This window comes from Mixophyes fleayi, chromosome 1 (assembly GCF_038048845.1).
Source record: "Mixophyes fleayi isolate aMixFle1 chromosome 1, aMixFle1.hap1, whole genome shotgun sequence".
Lineage (NCBI taxonomy): Eukaryota > Metazoa > Chordata > Amphibia > Anura > Limnodynastidae > Mixophyes > Mixophyes fleayi.
Genome location: NC_134402.1, coordinates 142644350 through 142665607, shown reverse-complemented (window position 1 = coordinate 142665607; position 21258 = coordinate 142644350). Strand labels below are relative to the sequence as shown.

The 21258-nt window shown below is 40.0% G+C and overlaps 1 protein-coding gene across 5 annotated transcripts in view; it reads left to right on the top strand.

The window, feature by feature from the left end:
• The window catches only part of BANK1 (B cell scaffold protein with ankyrin repeats 1), a 348964-nt gene that overhangs the window by 117895 nt on the left and 209811 nt on the right, over positions 1-21258 (top strand). For all 5 annotated transcript variants that reach the window (XM_075201122.1, XM_075201104.1, XM_075201133.1 and 2 more), the window contains one exon: positions 2140-2251. In XM_075201122.1, coding sequence (XP_075057223.1) covers positions 2140-2251 — 112 coding nt within the window. The remainder of the gene's footprint in view (positions 1-2139; positions 2252-21258) is intronic.

Genomic DNA, 21258 nt, shown 5'->3' with positions numbered 1-21258 from the left:
GATGAATATGTCTTTGCAAACTGAAAAGGTGCCACATAATGATGAGCTGGGAAAAAGCAGCTTTTGACTTTTCAGTTATTTTGGATGTCACTTAAGTGACCGCACAAGACATTGGTTTTTAAAATTAGAAAAACGCACTTTAACTTGTTTATTGTATTTAATTGTTACATGCTAGCACAATGATATGCATTTATACAGTGTGTTTAGTAGGCAACTTTGCACATAAACAGATATAGAATAAGATAAAAGAAACGCAATAAAAACTAATTGAGATTGTTACACAATATGGAGATAAATGTAATGGTTTGAAGTATTATACACTCACAAATGATAGAACAATCTCTATGTCTTGTTCATGGTGAAATGTCAATATAAAATCTCAAGAAAATATTAAGCTTAAAAGGCACTATGTGACAAACATGTGTCTCTGTGATACTGAAAGCAACAATGTTGAAAATACATAATTTAATAATAGTAGTAGGCAGCTTCTTCTCTTATAGACACTTTTCAAGACATACTCAAGATTCTGTAAAACAGAGGCCATAGTTGACTAAGGGTGGTTAAACTCTGGCATTCAAACGTTGCATCAGACTTGCAATTGAAATTTAAGTGCAATGCATACAGGACAGATTAAGCCCCCCCTTCCTCTGCACAATACATGTCCTCCACCCCCTTCATCGTACATGGTCCTACCCTCTTCACCAGATGCTTCCCCCTCCATCTTCACAATACATGCCTCCCTCTCGTTGCACAACACATGCCCCCCTTCCTCTGCACAATACATGCCCCCTCTGCACAATACATGCTCCCCTTCCCTCTGCACAATACATGTCTCCCTCCTTTTGCACTGTACATGCCCCCTCTGCAGAATACATGCCCCCTCCCACTTCACAATAAAATTACCCTCTATACAATACATGCCCCCTCTATACAATGCATGCCCCATCACTCTACTCAATACATGCCCCCCTCTACACAAAACATCCCCCCCACTCAGCACAATACATGTAAACTTCTTTGTATGAAAGAGAAAACAGGACATGTAAGAACTGAAAATACCGTATTTCCCCATGTATAAGACGCACCTTTTTCCCAAAAATTTTGGATCTAATAACTGGGTGCGTCTTATACAGGGGTAGTAGCACTTACCCTGTCAGATGACTCCTCTGTCCGGTACAGTCTTCTATCTGTCTGATCCTGATGCTGGAAACCCGATTAAGGTCCTCTCTGCGATGTCCGGATGTCCTTTCAGGACCTTGAGTTCCTGAAAGGATTGTCAAGGTCCTGAAAGGACATCCGGACATCGCAGAGAGGACCATAATCGGGTTTCCAGCATCAGGATCAGACAGAGAGAAGACAGAAGACTTTACCAGACAGAGGAATCATCTGACAGGGTAAGTCAGAATTCACTATAGCGTTGACTCTCCTCTGTATAAGCTGCACAAATACTCTGTGAAAAAATTGAGGATAATGATTATCCTTAGTTTTTTCACATGATTTATATAGGTGCGTCTTATACAGTGGAGCGTCCTATACATGGGGAAATACGGTACTTTATGTGAGATCGCAGTGTGTATTGTAGGGGTGAATGTGTTCTGCCTTTGTACATATATAGTACTATTATAAAGCTATAGAGAGATACCAGAACCACCTCAAGCTTTTTAGGTGGGACTGCAAAAGTCCATTACCTAATATTACTCTATGGACATTCCAAAGTCAAATAAATGTTGTACCAATCACCTCTTTTACTACATCTTACCTCACTCACAGAATTACTTTGGCTGAACTATAAATGTTATACACTTGGTATGGGGTGAAAATGATAAAAGGCCTAATCTGTGTGGAGTTTGTATGTTCTCCCCGTATTTGCGTGGCTTTCCTCCGGGTGCTTCGGTTTCCTCCCACACAACAAAGACATACTGGTACGTTAATTGACTGCTGACAAAATTAACACTAGTTTTCCTGTGTGTGTGCTAGAGACTTTAGACTGTAAGTCAAATGTGGCAGGAACTGATGTGAGTGACAAATATTTTTTGTACAGCGCTGCAGAAATAGTGGTGCTATATAAATAAATGATGATAATGATGGTGAGAATGATGATGAAAGTAGTAATTTTGAACTGTAATTTGTTGATTTTAGGCATTTAATATTTATACATTGGAGGAACTTGATAAAGTGCTGATGAAATCATTGCAGAACAAGATTACACCGTGTGAATTCAATCGCCATGAGATTAACCAGCATACTATACGTAAGAACAACATCTATGTCTTCTCTTATTTTTATTCTAATGTATTTAACAAAATATTCTTCTTGACCATATTCTGCTATTCCTAACTAAATTTATGGAAGGATTTTGTGAACTGCACTTCTTGAGAGAAATAACCATTACTAAGAGTTAGAAATCAATAATTACAAATGGAATTAATAACTTAGAAAAAATTGCATTAGACAATTCAGTCCTATATGATGTTTGATATTTTTACACACTAGTCAGTTTTTCTTTTCTCTGTTAATGTATGTCCGTTGTAAATTAACAGCAGTTCCTCAAGATCTGTATATTTTGTAATAATTTCCAAAAAGAGGCCACCCCAGCAATATCCAAGATATATGAACCCGGGATATTGCTGGGGGACAAGGCTCACAGACAGGCAAATTCCCGGGTCGACCGGCTTCACACTGAACCCGGACAGACCCGGGTCTGACAAAAAGAAAAAAGATAACATTTTTTAAAAAAGAATAAAAAAGTCCTCTTAATACCTTAGTATTTCCTCCACGCTGACTGTCCGGCAGGTTACATGAAGAAATTACGTCATTCCTATTGGTCAGGGAGAAAATTATGCATTTGAAGCTGCAATAGCGGACCCTATGCCTATATAATGTAATCCAGGCGTAGGCTTTGCCAGGGCCGTAACTAGGGCTGTGCCATAGGGGCGACCGCCCAGGGCGCAGCGCTGAAGGGGGGCGCAATTTAGGAATATTTTAGGTTAATTTGGTTAAAATTGAGGGCTAGGGGGGCGGCATTTGTCTTTCTCGCCCAGGGCACTAGAATTCTAAGTTACGGCTCTGGGCTTTGCTATTTGTAAGTAGCGAACCCTACGCCTGATTGGTAAATGGCCAGCACCATCCAGCAATCAGTGAGTTACTGGCTATGACGATATCATATTCGATCCGATGACTCTGGAAGACGCCTTGATTCGGTCACCATATTGGGCCTCATCCACTCCAAGACTGCCACCACCTTATTGGTTGTGGGCCTCACGCCATCTCTGGGCACATCATGTCCTAAGTACTCCAGGCTTTCTTTTAGATGACACTTTAGGGGTTTCAGCTTCAGACAGAACCCCTCCAACCTCTGAAACACATATTTCAGTCCAGACAGTTGTTCTTCCACCATGGGAGCGAAGACGATGATGTTGTCCAGATGTATCAAAAGGGCCTCAAAGTTCAGATCCCAGACATTTCTCCATCAGCTGCTGAAAGCTGGCCGGGGTGTTGGTGAGGCCAAAGGGCATCTGGCAGATTTCAAGCGGTCCATCGGGATGATAAAAGCAGTCTTTTCCCGATATTTCTCAGCCATGAGTACCTGCCAATACCCACTAACTAGATCCAGTGTTAATAAATACAGTGCCTGTTCTAGAGCAGCAAGGGACGCTTCAATGCAAAGCAGTGGATATGCATCTTGCACTGTGCAGTTGTTCAGTCGCTTGTAAATCACACAGAAGCAGATGGTCCCATCCTTTTTCCGTACCAGCACAATGGTAGCCCCCCAGGGGCTCTTGTTCTTGGTCACCAATGTGATTATTCAGCATCTGGTTGAGCATGGTCTTTACTTCCTTGCAAAGTTTTAGTGGATCTGGTGATAGCGCTCCCGCACGGGAAGAAAGACTGTCATCAATTTGTATTTTATGCTCCAGTTGATCAGTGAAACCAAAATCCTACTTGTGGTGGGAGAAAGCTCATTGTCTTCTCCACATGATCTGATCTAACTTTTCCACATCTGTCCAGTTTGTCCTAGGCCATGTCCATCTTTTCCTATATGACTCGCCTGCTCAAGAGGCAGTGGATTTTTCTGCCTTGATCACCTTGGTCCACAGACTTCCTGACTTCTACGCTACCCTCCTCCATGGGAATTATCATGGCCAGCAGGGAACCTGTATGTATCTGCTGGTGTTCATCTCCTACATTACAGAACAAGACAGGGGCACTTCTATTCTGAAAGACGGCTAAGGTGCAGGCAATGACGGGGGGAAATGTAACTCTCACCTCGACCTTCAGGGGTCCCACAGGCTAAATGAGGACTTCACTCATATTCAAACAGCAATGGATTCCTACTGCTAACTGTAGCAATACCTCTTGTCGAGGTGGGATCTCGAGCACCCGACGATGGTTGGTGTGAATCGAGCCCAGGAGATCAAGTTCACCCCTATCTTGTCCCACATTGTTGGGTAACTATCTGGAGGGCCTGTTGTATGGGTTTCTGCACTCCCAACTCTCCTCAGTAGCAAGGTCTTTTATCCAGGACAGGACCTGGTCCAAACCAAGGAGCACATTCATCCCGAGGATAACCGGCCCATGTTGTATGTACTTCTTCCCTAGGGGTCGGCCATACACTTTGATATCTATCCGCACCACCCCACAAAGGTTATAGGCAAGATATTGGCTGCAGTGAGAGTCACCCAGGTTCTCGCAATGTCCTTCTGCAAATTAACATAATTATTTTGGAAACGTGAGGCAGACATTGTCATCACTTGCAATACTGTATCCAACAGACAACATTGATTGATCGCTTGCAGCCTAGCCCCCACCATGGGACACTCTCCAATCAATTCAGCCGAATTGACAATATACTGTTCTGTGCTGGGCTCCCTTGTGGTCAGTGCTGTTACTGAAAGGGATTTTAGTTTAGCAGCTGTTTACTAGCAATTCAGGGCAATTTACCTGAAACACAGAAACTGCTAACTTCTGGGCCCCTACGGAATCCTTCTTCAATTGGACTCCCACTCATCACTTCTATGAATCTTCAGGTCACTCATCTGTTTCACCTGCCCCATCTTATCTTTCATCTGACAAATCACATCCAGCACATCTTTTACGCAAATCTCCAAGGGATGTGCGGCCTGTGCAACCAGCTGCACTGGTACTTGAACTTGTTGCGATGCCACTGCCAGCATCTCTTCATTCACTCCATACAAGTAAGCTATCCCTTACACACTTTCTTCCCAATCTGACGTCAAATTCTTTCCATCGAACTTGGGTATGTGAGAATGCGCTGCCTCCAATGAGATGAGTGCTGAGTGAGCTGGCAATTGCAATGCCCGGTCCTGAGTCCGCTGTTGGATGTTGACTGCTGGTAAATTGTCAACAGTGGTCATGTTGCCATCAGGAAGAGGGCACTGCCGGTGTCCATAGTGTCCAATCAGGATTCTGCCAACTACGCCAAATGTAACAGGTTGTGTGGGGAAAAGACGCAACGCACCAAAAAATCCCTTCTCTGCACCCCATGTACAGATTCTGAAGAATGACAATGGGAAAACTGTACATACCTCACCACTAGCTTCAGTGGTCAACTGCTGGATTTGTTCTGGACTCGGGGTGGGGACTACTGTGTTCACCACTGAAACCTTTCTGTATGAACACATTACTTACTTCGTGAGGGCCACAAGAACCCAGACTAGTCCTCACCTGACCACCACTGTAGCCATCTGTCTCACCGCAGTCCCACTTGGTACCTAAGGGATAAAGCAGAACAGTCCTCCCGGACAACTCAGGCTACCTCTAGCCCCAGTAAAGTAGGCTACATACAGTAAAAATGTATGCTGTGCAGGGGTTTCCTATGCTGCCATGGACATTTGGAATATAATTTTTTGGGGACTACAACAGGTTCTTGGGAGTATTTTGGTTTATTTTGGTTAAGATTTAAAGCCTTATTGGATTAAAAGCATACAAGATTGGATCCCATACAGATGAAGACATCAGCTGGTATGTATATGGGATTTTATTATTTCTAATAAATATATGTGATTAAAAAGATGGTGTGATTTATTTTAGGGGTTTTATTATTTTTTATTATGTGTGTTATTTAAATATTTACTTTGTGGCACTACCTGTGTGTCAGGGCATGGTGGAATTTGTGGTTCTCCAAGTGCCAGCATCCCCTGGCTGCCATAGGTATGCTGATGCTTGTAGTTCTATAAGCAATAGCATGCCCAGACTGTTAATGGCAACCCGGGCTGACTGGGACTTGTAGTTCCACAAAGTAAAATAGTGTTTTTCACTTATTCTTACGTTACACGCACTTTATTTCCCTACACCCTCCGCCCCAGAGGTGTAAGAAGAGTCGTTGTACTTTCAGTACTGGGCTGGGTATTCCTAGAGAGGGAGCCTGCACAATTTTTTTGCGGCCCTCATTCCCTAGGGAATCCAGCCTAGCGCTGAACAGCCTGGGGTTGGTTTGCCTTTATGGCAGGGGGACCCCTGCTGCGTGTCCCCTTGCTATAGTGCCATCCACCCCTGCTGGTTGGACTAGTGCTGTTTTTTTACAAAGTCATGGGTGACCACAAGATTTTCCTCCACCCCCCAATTTCATGGAAACAAGTAGTAGGCTGACAGCACTAGGGTTAATAAAGTTTATAAAGGGGAACCCCACGCTTTTTTTGTTTAAATTGTTCTATCTTTAACAATATACAGCCGGAGCCGCACGCAGTGCAGTCTTAATGCCGGCAGTGTGACCGTCTGCATTTTCATTGCTGGCAATCACACTGTCGATATTTGATATGTGTCGGGATTTCTCACATGTACGTATTTAGGATATCATGATTTCTTGCCTGTTAGTGTTTCAACATTAGACATTTCTACTTGTCAGTATTTTCAGCTGTCTGGATTTCTTCCCTGTGAGTGTTTACGTTGTTAAATATTTCCTACTTGTCAATATTATCTGCTGTTGGTATTTCTTGCCTGTCAGTGTTTACAACGTTAGGTATTTTCTACTTATCAGTATTTTAAGTGTATGCATTTTCATATCCGTATTCTTTCTGTCAGTATTTTGTGCATAGGAAATTAGTACCCACCCCCTCTAGAGACACCATTGTTTTGGAACTGACAGCTCAACTGGGGTCTCCTCCGTGCATGCACTGGCCCCTCAAAGCTTAGAAGAGCAGAATGGGGCCATGTGAGCCGCAAATAGATATGTATTGCCAAACACTTTCAAAAATGATTTTGCTATGAGACCCAGTGCCTGATAGTTACATCTCTGGTTATTTTATAACAACTTGTGTTTTATTTCTAGTTTTCTCCTGTTAGGATGCTTACAAATATACACAAAAGACATTTTTCAAAAATCGCTCATGCGTGTCTTAAAACAGCTAAAAACACAAAAAAGTTAAAGAACTCTAAATGAGGTCAAATTGCTGTTTGATGAAAAACTCAAAGTAATGGCTCAGTGGAAGACTGTGAAATTGTAGCTTGAGGCACACAGTGTTTTTATCCAAATGTGTTGTGTAATGAATTGGCTCAGACGTTAGTAGCATTAAATGGTTGGGAAAGCTTTGCTTTGAATAGTATGCTCAAAATAGCAGCTCAACATATGTTCGGTTTCCTGTGCTTATACAAAATACATAGGTTTTCAGGGTCAACAGTAGTAATTAAGTGTAATCATAGTGTTAGAATCTGACTAACAAATGTAAATACTGTCCATTCATGCAGAGAACACAGTAAGGGAATTTGCATCTCTGTGTACACTTCATATAATAGGCAAAGTACATGTGTTGGGTGTATATATTGTTAAGCAAAAAAAATATGAATATCTGCAAAATGAGAAGAAATAAGGTCAATTTAATTCCTTAACATTACACTTCAACCATTTACCATTCACTAAGTCTATTTACAATCTGCTGTTGTATGTAGTTAAATTGAGAGGTAAATAAAATATACATCTAAGTACTCAATCAAATGTGTTTTAATATATATATATATATATATATATATATATATATATATATATATATATATATATATATATAAATATGTATATACAGGGCTACATGAACTCCTAGAACAAGCAGTAGAGGTCTTCACCTATAGCAATTGTCCCCAGGTCTTAACTCTAAAGTAGTAAGAGGAGCTTATGTTTAGAGATTGCAGCGCAGGGAGGTAAGAGGAGTAACCTGGAAGCAACAGAATTTCCAGGAACGGTCCAATAGGTCAGGGGTCCAAGGCAAACAGAATGGTCGGATACAGGCCAAAGGTCAGGGTTGGCAGCTGGCAAGGGTGGTCCAAAGTACAGGCAAAGGTCAGGGCAATAAGAAACACAAGCAGGCTTCAATACAAAGCCAAGAGTCACAATGAGTAATTAATCAGAATACAGGCTTGAGATAACACAGGAGACTGAGGAGCAGGTCAGCAAATAATACATTAATTATGTCCCCTGGCATTCGCCTCAGCAACCTGCCCAAGTTCTCGGACTCATCAAATCTTTTCGGATGTGACATCCTGGCTGTCCGACAGGCAGCAGGGATGCGAGCAAAGGAGCCAGCCGAGCCGACGTGAATAGTATAGCATTATATATTAGTGTCTTTTCAGAGAGGACTGACACATGAGACAGCAGCGAAATACACAACATAAAGCGAGTTAATTGCAGGATTTAAAGTATGTTATCACAAGTTAAAATCTATACAATGACTTAGATCTTAAGAAATCCCCAGTGGGTCATTCCGACACTGTCTTCCCTAGTGTTATCTGATCAATTTGATTGCCCAAAAACCATTTGTTGCTAGTAACATAGATTCTACATTCCCGGTGGTGAGAACAATTCCAAAGTAATGTATTCTGGTGCATTGCTCTGAAATGCCTTTCACTGTTGAAATAGTAGGATTTTTTGGCAATCGCTACCTATATGCAACTTTGACTCACATCACCCAGCATAACATAATAGCCACTGGGCAACACTGATAGCAACCACTGGAACTAAGCTGTCAATGGCAACCTCTGGCTCTAGTAACATGCACAGGAACATTAGATTTGGGTTCCTGGAACCAAATCGCTAAACCACAGTGTTCAGCAGAACAATAATAATTAAAACTACAAGGAACAAAGAAACAAAAAACGTAACTACTACTGAATTTTTAGCAAGACAGTGGTGTAAATATTTTTATATAATTAACCTTAAGGGAATTATTTATCAATTGGTCCATTTGTTATTGCACCAATCAGTGGTCGAAGTGGAAATTTAGAAGTGGCGGGTGTTGAAAATTTACATGGATTTTGATAGTTTGACCTTCCCCCTCCAGTCCCCATATAACATTATCATAACCACCATTTATTTGTATCTTCTGCTTCACTAAGAGGCATATTATTATTATTATTATTATTATTATTATTATTATTATTATTATTATCGTACATTTGTTAGGGACCACAGTGCTCCACAGCACCGTACAGTAGGGAAGACAAGGACATACATAAAATAAGACATACGTAAAACAAGCATAGACAAGGCAGACAAAATGAATGGAGACATGAAAACAAAGGGTATGGAGGACCCTGCTCATTAGAGAGCTTACATTCTAAAGGGAAGAGGGCACAGCTGAAACAAGAGGAACGTGTGTGGCTCAGAGTGGGGATTGGGATAGTTGGGAGGGTGCAATAGTGTGAATAGTGTTATCGAGGATAAGGTCACCTCTAAAAAAGAGATGGGTTTTCAAAGAGCATCTAAAGATTTGAAGACTGTGGGAAAGTCTGATTGAGCGTGGTAGGGAATACCATAAGTGGGGAGCAGCACGGGAGAAATCTTGAAGGCAGGAGTGAGAGGTGGTTATCAGAGACGAGACAAGGAGCAAGTCAGAAGTAATACTGCTGACAACCTAATTGAAAAAGTAAGGGATGTCATTGCAACATGGCTTATCCTGCTTGGACTCTCCTGAGGATATGTGTCACGTTCTCAAGCAATAGCAGGTCTTTACGATGCGAATCCTAGGATCTGCACATTTTAATGCTGCACCAACAGGGCGCGGAGTCTAACCAGCAGAAAGGTGTTCACCAGGAACCGCCGCAAAGCAGTATGGTCTTAGCTGCGTCTGCTCACAAGTCGTGGCCCCTGCGAGAGTACTGAGCGAGACCCTTTTGGGAAGTCAGGAGACAGTAGAGTAGAAAGAACTTGATTGGAGTGTCAGCTTTGCAGACAAGTAACGTAAAGTAGTCGGTACCTGATAGAAGTGTCAGCTTTGCAAACGAGTACAGTAGCAGGTACTTGATAGAGTGTCAGCTTTGCAGACGAGTAATGTAGAGTCAGAAGATAAAACAAAGATGTCTGTCTGCGCGGTCTACCCACAAAGCTTTCTCTCCTCTTAAAGTACACAATCCCCAATGTGTGCAGTAATAATGTTTTAAACAAAAAAATGATAAGAGAAGTGGGCGCTACAGGATATCATATATCAATGTCAGATTCAGAAAATGCTCTCTGGAAAAAGATGGCATTCGGAATAAAATAATCCAGATGGTGATAAACACACAATAAATGTATTTTGTATTACATATATGTTAGGTACTTCTAGGAATTCTATTGTATAAAGAAGGACAGTCATTGCCACTTCTCTTATAATTTTTTTAAGTAATGTAGAGTAGTGGGTACTTGAGTAGAGTGTCAGCTTGCAGACGAATATAGTAGCAGGTACCTGATAGAGAGTGTCAGCTTTGCAGACGAGTAGACGGAATACCTGAGTAGAGTGTCAGCTTTGCAGACGAGTAGACAGGATACCTGATAGAGTGCCAGCTTTGCAGATGAGTAGACAGGACACCTGAGTAGAGTGTCAGCTTGCAGACGAATATAGTAGTAGGTACCTGATAGAGAGTGTCAGCTTTGCAGACGAGTAGACAGGATACCTGAGTAGAGTGTCAGCTTTGCAGAGGAGTAGACAGGATACCTGATAGAGTGTCAGCTTTGCAGACAAGTAGACAGGACACCTGAGTAGAGTGTCATCCTTGCAGACAAGTAGACAGGATACCTGAGTAGAGTGACAGCTTTGCAGACGAGTAGACAGGATACCTGATAGAGTGTCAGCTTTGCAGATGAGTAGACAGGATACCTGAGTAGAGTGTCAGCCTTGCAGACGAGTAGACAGGATACCTGAGTAGAGTGTCAGCTTTGTAGATGAGTAGACAGGATACCTGATAGAGTGTCAGCTTTGTAGATGAGTAGACAGGACACATGAGTAGAGTGTCAGCCTTGCAGATGAGTAGACAGGATACCTGAGTAGAGTGTCAGCTTTGCAGATGAGTAGACAGGATACCTGATAGAGTGTCAGCTTTGCAGATGAGTATTCAGGATACCTGATAGAGTGTCAGCTTTGCAGACGAGTAGACAGGACACCTGAGTAGAGTGTCAGCCTTGCAGACGAGTAGACAGGATACCTGATAGAGTGTCATCTTTGCAGATGAGTAGACAGGACACCTGAGTAGAGTGTCAGCCTTGCAGACGAGTAGAAAGGATACCTGAGTAGAGTGTCAGCTTTGCAGACGAGTAGACAAGATACTTACTAGCCACTTCTTAGGTACCCAAAGGCAACTAAGGAACAGGCACTAAGTGTTTGAAGGAAGTGCCTTTTGTATTTGGCGCCAGGATTGCCTGGCCAATAGGGAGGCAGTCATAGGTTTCAAAAGGTACGGGTCTACTACATGCGCAGACCCGAATCCAAGATGGCGGCACCCGGGACGGAGCGGACCGCCGGAGCCAGGTAAGTTTGCTGGGGGTCGGGTGAGCTGCCCGATACCCCGGCGGGTGACAATATGTGATTTCTGCTAACGCCACCAATATTGTTAGAGCATTACACCAGGGGGAATTCCATCACATTTCCTGTTTTACTCATACAATCAACTTGGTGGTACAGAACTTTTTAAAAAATGACAACAACATGCAGGAGATGCTGTCTGTGTCCCGAAATATTTAGGGTCATTTTCGGGATCGGGCAACAGCATGTAGGAGAATGCAGCAGCTGCAAGAAGAATAGAATTTAAGGGGGAATGTACTTTAGTCCATCGAAGTAGTCACCTGTGAAGAGAGTGCAGACACTGTTAGCTTGAGTCAAGTGATTCCCCTAATTAGACTTTTTGAGAAGCAGCTAGAGAAATTGAAGGAGGAAATGAAACAAAGCAAATCTGCTAACTATACTGTAATTGTAGATTAAGTACTTAATTTGCTTTGCCAGGATCCAAGAGTTATCAACATCTTGAAATTGGATCACTACATTTTGCCAACTGAGCTTGATCCTAGATTTAAGAGCTATGTCTTTATTTCCCACTGTCCCAGATCACAAGATATGCAATGAGCTCCTGGTCAGCAGGCTGACAGCTCAAGTGGTACATGACACAACAACGTCTCTTCCATCAATTTCTCTGCCAAATGCTTCGAGGAAAAAACTAAGCTTTCCCAAGACACTCAGTGGTGATGCAGATGAGTCAGCACAAGATTTTGACATTTGTGCTGGTCTAAAAGAATTGCTCAAAAATCGTGACAGCTCTGCCATAAAATGAACTAAACATTCCATGAGGAAGGCCATTATCGGCAATTACATCAAAGTACACAGACTTCTGTGATGGTGGATTCCAGCGGGGATGAATTAATATTGTTTGAGGAAGATGTACACAATGATGAGGGTGATTATGATGACAGTGTAGATTGCAGGAGCTGAAATCTAACTAAGAGAGGGGAGCTACCTGATGCTGGTATGCTTGGTAATATTTTGGATAGAATGGAATCTTGGCAATTTTATGTTTTTCTACAGTAAACTTTCACCTTTATTAGAGAGGTTTTTTTTTTCTTTAAAAAGGTACAAGCTTTTTATTTACATTTTTGTTTCCCTTACTTAAAACCACTATGCACTTGAACATAGGCTTTAGCACATGAGGTAGACGGATTAGTATCATTATGACTGAGACTGTAGAGTGACAACAACAATGTCACCCCTCCTGTTTCTGTATGAGCTGTGGCACAGTAGGAGGTTACTGGAGACATTTAAGATCACTGACAGCCCAATTATTACAATTTCTGTTTCAGCACTGAACCCTGCCACCTCTCCTGTTTCTGAGTGAGCTATGGTACAGTAAAATGCAACTGCAGATTTAGACCAAGCCAACCAGTCCTATAATTTCTATTTCAGCAATGACAATTAGCAATGGTGCAATGGAGCAATGGAGCTCTCCTCTTTGTGTGTTACCTATATAACACTGTACATTATGGGACTGCAGATTTAGAGGACCAAGCTTACCCTATTAATTCTATTTCAGCAATGACAATTAGCAATGGAGCAATGGAGCTCTTCTCTTTGTGTGTTACTTATATAAGACTGTACATTATGAGACTGCAGATTAAGAAGACCAAGCCTGCCCAATTAATTCTATTTCGGCAATCACAATTAGCAATGGAGCAATGGAGCTCTCCTAAATGTCACTGTAGACTTTTAAGAACACTGCTTCTCCCTCCTAGTTCTATTCTACCTATGTTGCTGCCAAACTGCTCTACAGACTGTGCTACCCCTTCTGTGTCCCTCTGTGATTTGGCGCTGGATTGCCATGGAGTGTGGTACTTATAGAATCCAAAACTCCCGAGATCCGAGAACGTAACGATGACATTTTGCCTCGTTTTCAATTCCGAAAAAGCGTGAAAGTACTGAGCCGGCTCGGCTCGGTTCTCGGATCTGCTAAATTCGGGTATGTTCAGTTCTCGGAAAACCGAGCCTGAGCATCTCTAGCTAAAAGGCCATGGCCATGAAAGCTTACATACTAGAGGGAGGGGAATAATGAGGCACCATTTGGAGCAGATGTAACATTAGACTTAGTGCACAAGGCGGGTAGCAGAGGAGGTGGAGGTCCAAGTTGCAGAATGGTAGGGAAAGGTCATAGAGATACAGGGGTTGGGATAATGGGCAGGTGGGCTGTGGAGTAAGGGGGACAGGGAAGATAAGATACGATAAAAGGGTGAAGAGGATTAGACAGAGTAAATAATTGAGAAGAAGAGGGTATAGGGGAGGTATGTTAGGATAGGATGGAGAGGACAATTGGGAGGAGGTTAGGCATGGTTTTAGAGGAGGGGAAAGCTTGGAGGTGAGCTGGGGGAGGCATGTTACAAATGATATACTGGAATCCTGAATCTTGAAGCTGGAAATAAGGGAACATCAGCCACAGTAAAGTGTTGTGATATGGTGAGTTTTATTTTAGCAAAGCCTGCACATCAGCAACTTGTAGGTAATTTTCTAGTAATTTGAAAGCAATAGAAGAGATCAAGCAGCTGCAGGAGGTATAAGGAAATCAAAAGGACATCCTGAGTTTCTGCAAATGCACGTGCCAGGAGTACCAACCACACCTTACCACTTCGCCAGGTCAGTCTCTTTAGATATGGGCATGCAATTTTAAGTCTCAATACCAAAATTTAGGCATTACATGGTTAGTGGTCAATTCTGAATAGCTTAACACAAAGTAAACATAAATCTACATGAGTTTTTCTGTACTATTATTGGTAATTACACAATATTTTATGATATGAACTTATTTATTCAATTACAAACAAACCTAATTAATACCTAGCACCACCACTAAAGCAGGACTTTTAAATACCTTTTCACATATTGTAGGTAGCCCAGTTCCAACATCTCTTTATAGCATCAATAGCACCATCTATAGGCAATAAGAGCATACTGCTGTGTATACTATAATAATCTTTATTATACTCATATTTTATAGAATTTCAAAATATGTGTTTTAGTTTACCATAATATGCTTAAGTTTAACATAGTATAAAATAATGCAAGTTGCAATAGGTTCTGTTTTTTGTTTTGTTTTGTTTTTTGCAAATTTGTTTCAACATATCAATAAGAGAGGGGGATGGGAGGAGGGGTACAGGAAGAAAAAGGGGACAAAGTAGGGAAGGATGTACAGAGCCCAAATTAGATAAATGGCTACTGTGTATTATACTTGTAAACTTGTAAATCTCAATCAATCAGCAAAGTGTCGACGTGGGGTCATCTGGGGGTAGATCCCAGGAGGAGTGGAGAAAAGTTGACTCTGTAAGGGAGTAGGATGGAATGAGGGAAGGGGTAGGTTGCGTTTTTAGGAGGTATACCAGTGATTTTACTTTGTACTGCAACCTTTATGAGCAATGAGTGTCATCCTGCTGTGCCTTGCAGTAGATTTTTACCTAAACAGTAAATTAAATTAAAAAATGAATCCTTCCACATATTGTCTTTATTTCTGAGATGTCCGAAAAGCTCTTGTAGATTGTTAAAAAATATGTTTCAAATCTAAGAAATTTTTCTAATAGAAGCAGTATATATTTTCACATAATCCCATTTCCATTACACTTTTTATTTTCTGTTCTCATGCTGATAGAATTAACAAACTCCCCCCACCTCTTACATGAGTTTAAGCTCCTCATTATTTATTTAAGAAATATTTGCATGAAGACATAATAACTTGAAAGCGGTATAGCTCAAAACATGGATGCCAGCATTACTTAATTTCCAAGAACCACATTATTTATAAACTAAATATTTCTTGCTAAATCATGTTCTTTACTTTTCTTTTCCAGTATCATAACTTGCATTGGTTCGAGGCACGCTTGACAGCTATTTTATATATATATACTGCAATATAGGTAAAGAGTAAACAGAAATATAACTCTTAGCACTCCAATAAAATATTCTCTATATCCTATTCATAAATATGCAACAGTTCTGCTCCTGGTAATATTGTAGGTTTTAGTATTTGCATTGTCAGGTCGTATCCTAGCAATGTAAAAGGAAGTGGAGCCTCCAAGGCCATAGCATTCTGATCATCACATTATATTAATTCATTCCATTTGAGAAAAAATAAACAGAACTCTGAGTTTACATTGACAATATTGTAACAATTAGAGTGGTTATTGATTATTGCAAGGGCAAAAAATCCTGAAATATAGCAATTCTTAATCTGTCAAGCTGTTGTCAGCCTAAGACTTTTAAGTGCCTTTGGTCTGATTGCTTCTGCTTAATTAACATTCTCTATGTTATCGATCACTGAGATGTTACCTGATAAAAAATAACATAGTACCTAAACGTGGATACACAGTTTATTTTATATACAATATAGTAAATGGCTTATGCTGATCATAAATTGGACACCAATGTATTGCAATTTTTTCATAGCATTCTATCCACATTTTGCACATAATTAAATAAAGAATTTTTAAATAAAGAATTTGCCACAAGAGTTGGGGGTGTCCCTATGAGAATATGTTGGAATTGTAAACTTTCTTTTACAGAGGTACATTTCGCACTGCAATTTTCCTACAGCAATATGTGTTTTTCAGTACTCTGCACTTTCCAGTAATTTTCAGCATGTAACTTTCTTGTTGTATCCTTACCTCTCCTCGCATAGAGCCTAATTCATGATCTGACCTATGTAACGTATCTTTCTTAAAATAGCTCTGTGCGTGATATTACGCCAATTAATGGAAATTGCAAGTAATTCATGTCCGCATACGATTGACTCTTATGACTGCCTATGACTTGAGAGGTGGAATCGGGGAGGGAAGGGGTGGACTAAGGCACAGTAAGGGCATTCCAACACAGTTGTGGCCGTTTTAAGTCTTGTGTTTGCTGTAAGTATGCTTGTTTTCAACAGAATCATTAGCACCCACAATAGGTCAGGTGTAAATGCTGATTAATACTGATGGCATAGTCTTATGAAATAAAAATTACATGTATACAGGTTAGTAACTACGACATAACAACTGTATGCAACTAAGATATACTAGAAAAATACATTGCATATACAGTAAGCATAAAAATCTTCTTAATTTATGTAATTAATATAATTGAATAATTGTAAAAAATATTTGAGTTTTGAAAATAAATATCTATATAAATGGTTATACTGTTAACAGTTGTTATTTTAAAATAAAAGTTTTATGCATTCTAACTTTTATTATAATTACGAATATGTGCATACTACAGTCTGTTCTGTGTGTCTACATACAGCAAATGCTGTTTAGGCAGAGTGTAATTTCCAACCAGATTCAAATTGAAAGGTAGCTCGAGATACGCTTGGATTTGAATATGGCCAGAACAACGCTCAAGTTGCATGTTTTTTTAAACATGCAACTTATGTTCAGGTTATGCTCGGCCATCAGTCAACCCCATAATGTTACTGCCCTTGCGATATGCTGCATTGTTCTCACATAATCACATGTGTGGAAAAGTTACTACCTCCCATATGATCAATACACTCATTTCCTGCTTAAAATTTCCAAAGGTCTTGTTGGCAAATAAACAGGGGATGAGGTATTGAACTAATTGTTAAGAGCAACTGGACAGTTCTGATTTAAAGGAACTATGCAGATACTCTTACAGTCAGGACTATTGAATGTTGACAGTGTATAGGAGATGTATCCCACTCACCTGACACTCGGGGCAATGCGTGTGTTTTATGGAATGGAGAGAGGGATTTGGGGCTGTGTTATGCCCCAACACGACGTGACTACAACCCCAATGTAGTAGGCGTATGTCCACTTTTTGCATAGTAGTAAATGGAAACTAAGTTAAACATTTCCATTAAGAAATCTTACTGATATCTGCTAGCTTTATTTATTCGCTGGGAAATGCAAATCCATAAGTGCATTATGAATTTATGCAACCTCAACATGAGACTTTTACAGCTAGTAATGTCAGAATAGTGAATCTCCTGTTAGTTCCATTTGTTGACAGGTTGGCACAGCCCTAGATTACTGTGAATGTAATGCATGCTGTATGTGTTTAGAATTTAATCAGTAGTTATTACTTTCTTGCTGGTAAATACGTTGACATTTCCACGGTATCTCTTGAAAATCCAAGGTTAAAACCTATATATTTATTTAAAGCAGAGCTTTCATCGAGATGCTATTCTAATTGTCAAGTGAAAATAAATATACTGGAAATATGATTTGTTTTTTCATTAGATTTATTGGACATAATAATAACAATAATAATAATAATATTATGTTCTACTTCTTATTTTCTTATAATACTCCACCTCTTTCCTATAGGAAAGATGGGATTACGCTTTCTTAAAGCCTTCTTCCCTATCATTATCACTGATAGTGATGTCCTTCAAGCACATATTAACATTCAAGTAACTTACAAGATTAACACTATCATACAGACATTACATGGAAAAAAGGGCTGTTATAAATGATGTGATAGAGAACAATATGGATAAATAATTTATTTCACTCCAGTACCACTCACTTACTTAACACTACCACTCACACAAACTACTAAACACTATGCACTTGTTATACTTATTTGTAGAGAAAAGCAATGAAAAGTAAATATGTAAAATATACCTTTCTCCTGACCAAACTTATTTTGTCCCTATCACTCTGTAGTAGTGTCAAACGAAGGCTTAACATTAGCCATATACATATTATCTATATTGTTACCTTATTGAATAGTCTGTTACACATCTGAGTATGTGTAGCTGTAGGTATTTTCCATTTTTGACATATATCTTTTTCGCTTGTAAATGGTAACCACTGAAACAGTAATCTTTGTTATTTTTGTAATTGAACGGTAAATTCTGTTTTTATAACAATTCATTGTTATCCACTGGCTATTCAGAGAAGACTGTATGAGCTTCCTAATGGAGGTCATCATGGTATACCAGTGTCACTGTTGTATTGCATTGTAAGGATTAGTCAATCACACCTACACATGCAGGTTTTCAACTTTAAAAACATTATATTATATATATATATATATATATATATATATATATATATATATATATATACACAAACAGAGAGAGAGAGAGAAAGAGAGCGAGAGAATGCAATGTTGCACTTACAATTTACAGATACGCGCTTGGATGCCAAAGCCAAACAGGAAATGATAGCTGCGGAAGAGAAGGTCAGTACTTGCAGGTCTTTTCTATGATGTAAAAAATATATTGTCACCATACAATTGGTTCTTCCCTGAGCATCTAAGACCTTTGTCAAGATCACAGAAAAAGAAGTGAAACAGAAATACATGCCAGGATTGAATTGAAAACAACGTGTAGGGCAGAGATGTGAGCCAATGCAAAAATGATAGAAATAATGTAGTGACTCAAAGCAAAGTTAGAAATAAAATAAAAATTAAATGAGGACCACAATGAGAATGTAGTACAATTTTTTGAGACTAACTAAAGGGACAGATCATGCTTAACAAATATAATGTCAAAAAAACACAGGAAAAAACATTCATCCAGAAAAAGAGGGAAAAAAATATTGTTAAGAGAAAAATTACATTAAAAAACTACAAACTGCAAAAAGCAAGCCAATCTTTAATTTGACCTCCTCTGGAAAAAGTTTGTAAGTTTGGTTTCCATATATGTGTCACAACAAGTGTGTATGTCTTACTATTTTTATTATAAGAGCATGTGTAAATGTTCCATAATGTAGACTTAGATGTAAGTTATAGATGTAAGTGTTAGCTAAGCTTATGTCAAAATACGTAAACTCAAGCTTTAACACTAAGGTAGCTGTGATACAGCTGATCTGTTTTATAATATCCAGAGGCTCTTCCTAGTGATGTCAGTGAGGTTTCTTCCAAATCCAGAAGTAACAATATAGTGGATTGCTGTGCCTGTTTGATCAGGATAGGGTTTGGGTTATCTGGAATATGATGGCTGTCCTAGAAGTTTATAATTTATGTTTATATTTTTGTAGAGACAAGTGGGTGCTCTATGTGCCGAATAAGTGATCTGGGATTTTATATTTGGCTCATCGTCTGACACATGAGTTGGCATTTTATCAATCTCTCTCCTAAGAATGTAACTTCTGGAATATTTACTGTAAATTTTAAATCAAAAACATTCCAAATCCAAATTTACTCCATATAAAATTGCAGAAAGTGATCAAATTGGAAATTTAGAAGTGGTGGAATGGAAGTTTATAAGTGACGATATGGAAAATGCAAGTGAATAGAATTTAATAGTTTTACAATCAAAGCAGTAGAAGTGTTTTTATGTATACCGTATACCAGTCCACTTTGACCACTGATTGCAGCAAATATTGTCATATCTCCAGCTCCTGTTCAAGTGATGCCTGTACCTTCAATTCTTGTTCCACAGATGGTTGTGTTCCTTCAGCCAGCCCTGGTCCCATCCTTCCAACTGGCTCCAGAAGGGTTGCTATCTTTTTTGACAGACACTGCTCCACTACCCAAGAGTCTACCTTCTGCCTCATGTCCTGAGGTGACAGTACCTGTTTGCAGGACTGAGGTGCCAGTAACTTTTCCAGTCCTGAGGTGCCAGTACCTATTTTCAGTCCTAAGGTGTCAGTACCTATTTCCAGTCCTGAGGTCCAATACCTATTTCCTGTTCGGAGGGGCAAGCCAATGGCTCATTTTCCTTGGCTTCTGAGGGACACTGTCCAGTCTGGGCTCCCAGAGGAAACTGTCTAGTTTGGGCTCCCAAGGATACTGCTGCAACACCTCTTTGGTGACTGACTGGTTCCTCCTCTGCACTTTCTATGGATCAGGACTTCCAGGTAGCAGGCAGAGAGAGACACAGGATTCTGGGTTCAACAACACAGTGAGAGAATGGATTAGAGCAGGTCTGGCTAACCTGTGGCTATACAGCTGTTGTAAAACTATAAGTTCCAGCATACCTTGCCAGCTAATGGCTGGCCATTTACTGGCAAAGCATGGTGTGGCTTATAGTTTCACAACACCTGGAGATCCAATGGTGGGCCAGGCCTGGATTAAAGTGTTAACTCGTAGGTGTTGGTCACAGGAAAACAGCAGACAATAGGCATCAGGTAGAATCTTGAAAGCAGAATGATGTTTTATTGCTCCTAAACGATCCCTAGGATCATTTTACACCAGTAACATATACTGGTGATCATCCAGAAACAGATGAAATACACATTACATCGGGCTCTACTGCCCTTTTTTACCCAGATTCTACACACATGTTGGCAAAGGGGAAATCCAGCCCCCTGCCCATACTTGGTACCGCCTGAGATATCACATTTAATGTTTAGCATCAGGATGCAATACATTCTCTAAAATTGGATTTAACATAAATTAAATTTAAAACCATTTACAAACATCTGTGATTTACCAAACTTCTTGCCGTTTCATGATTATAATAGTTTCCCTATATCTCTAATACAAAGGATAATGACCCACTGCTGTGCATTCAAGCTAAGGAACGTGTTCACTCTCACACTAAATGCTCTAATAACATGGCAATTCCTTTCTTCAAAAATCTTAT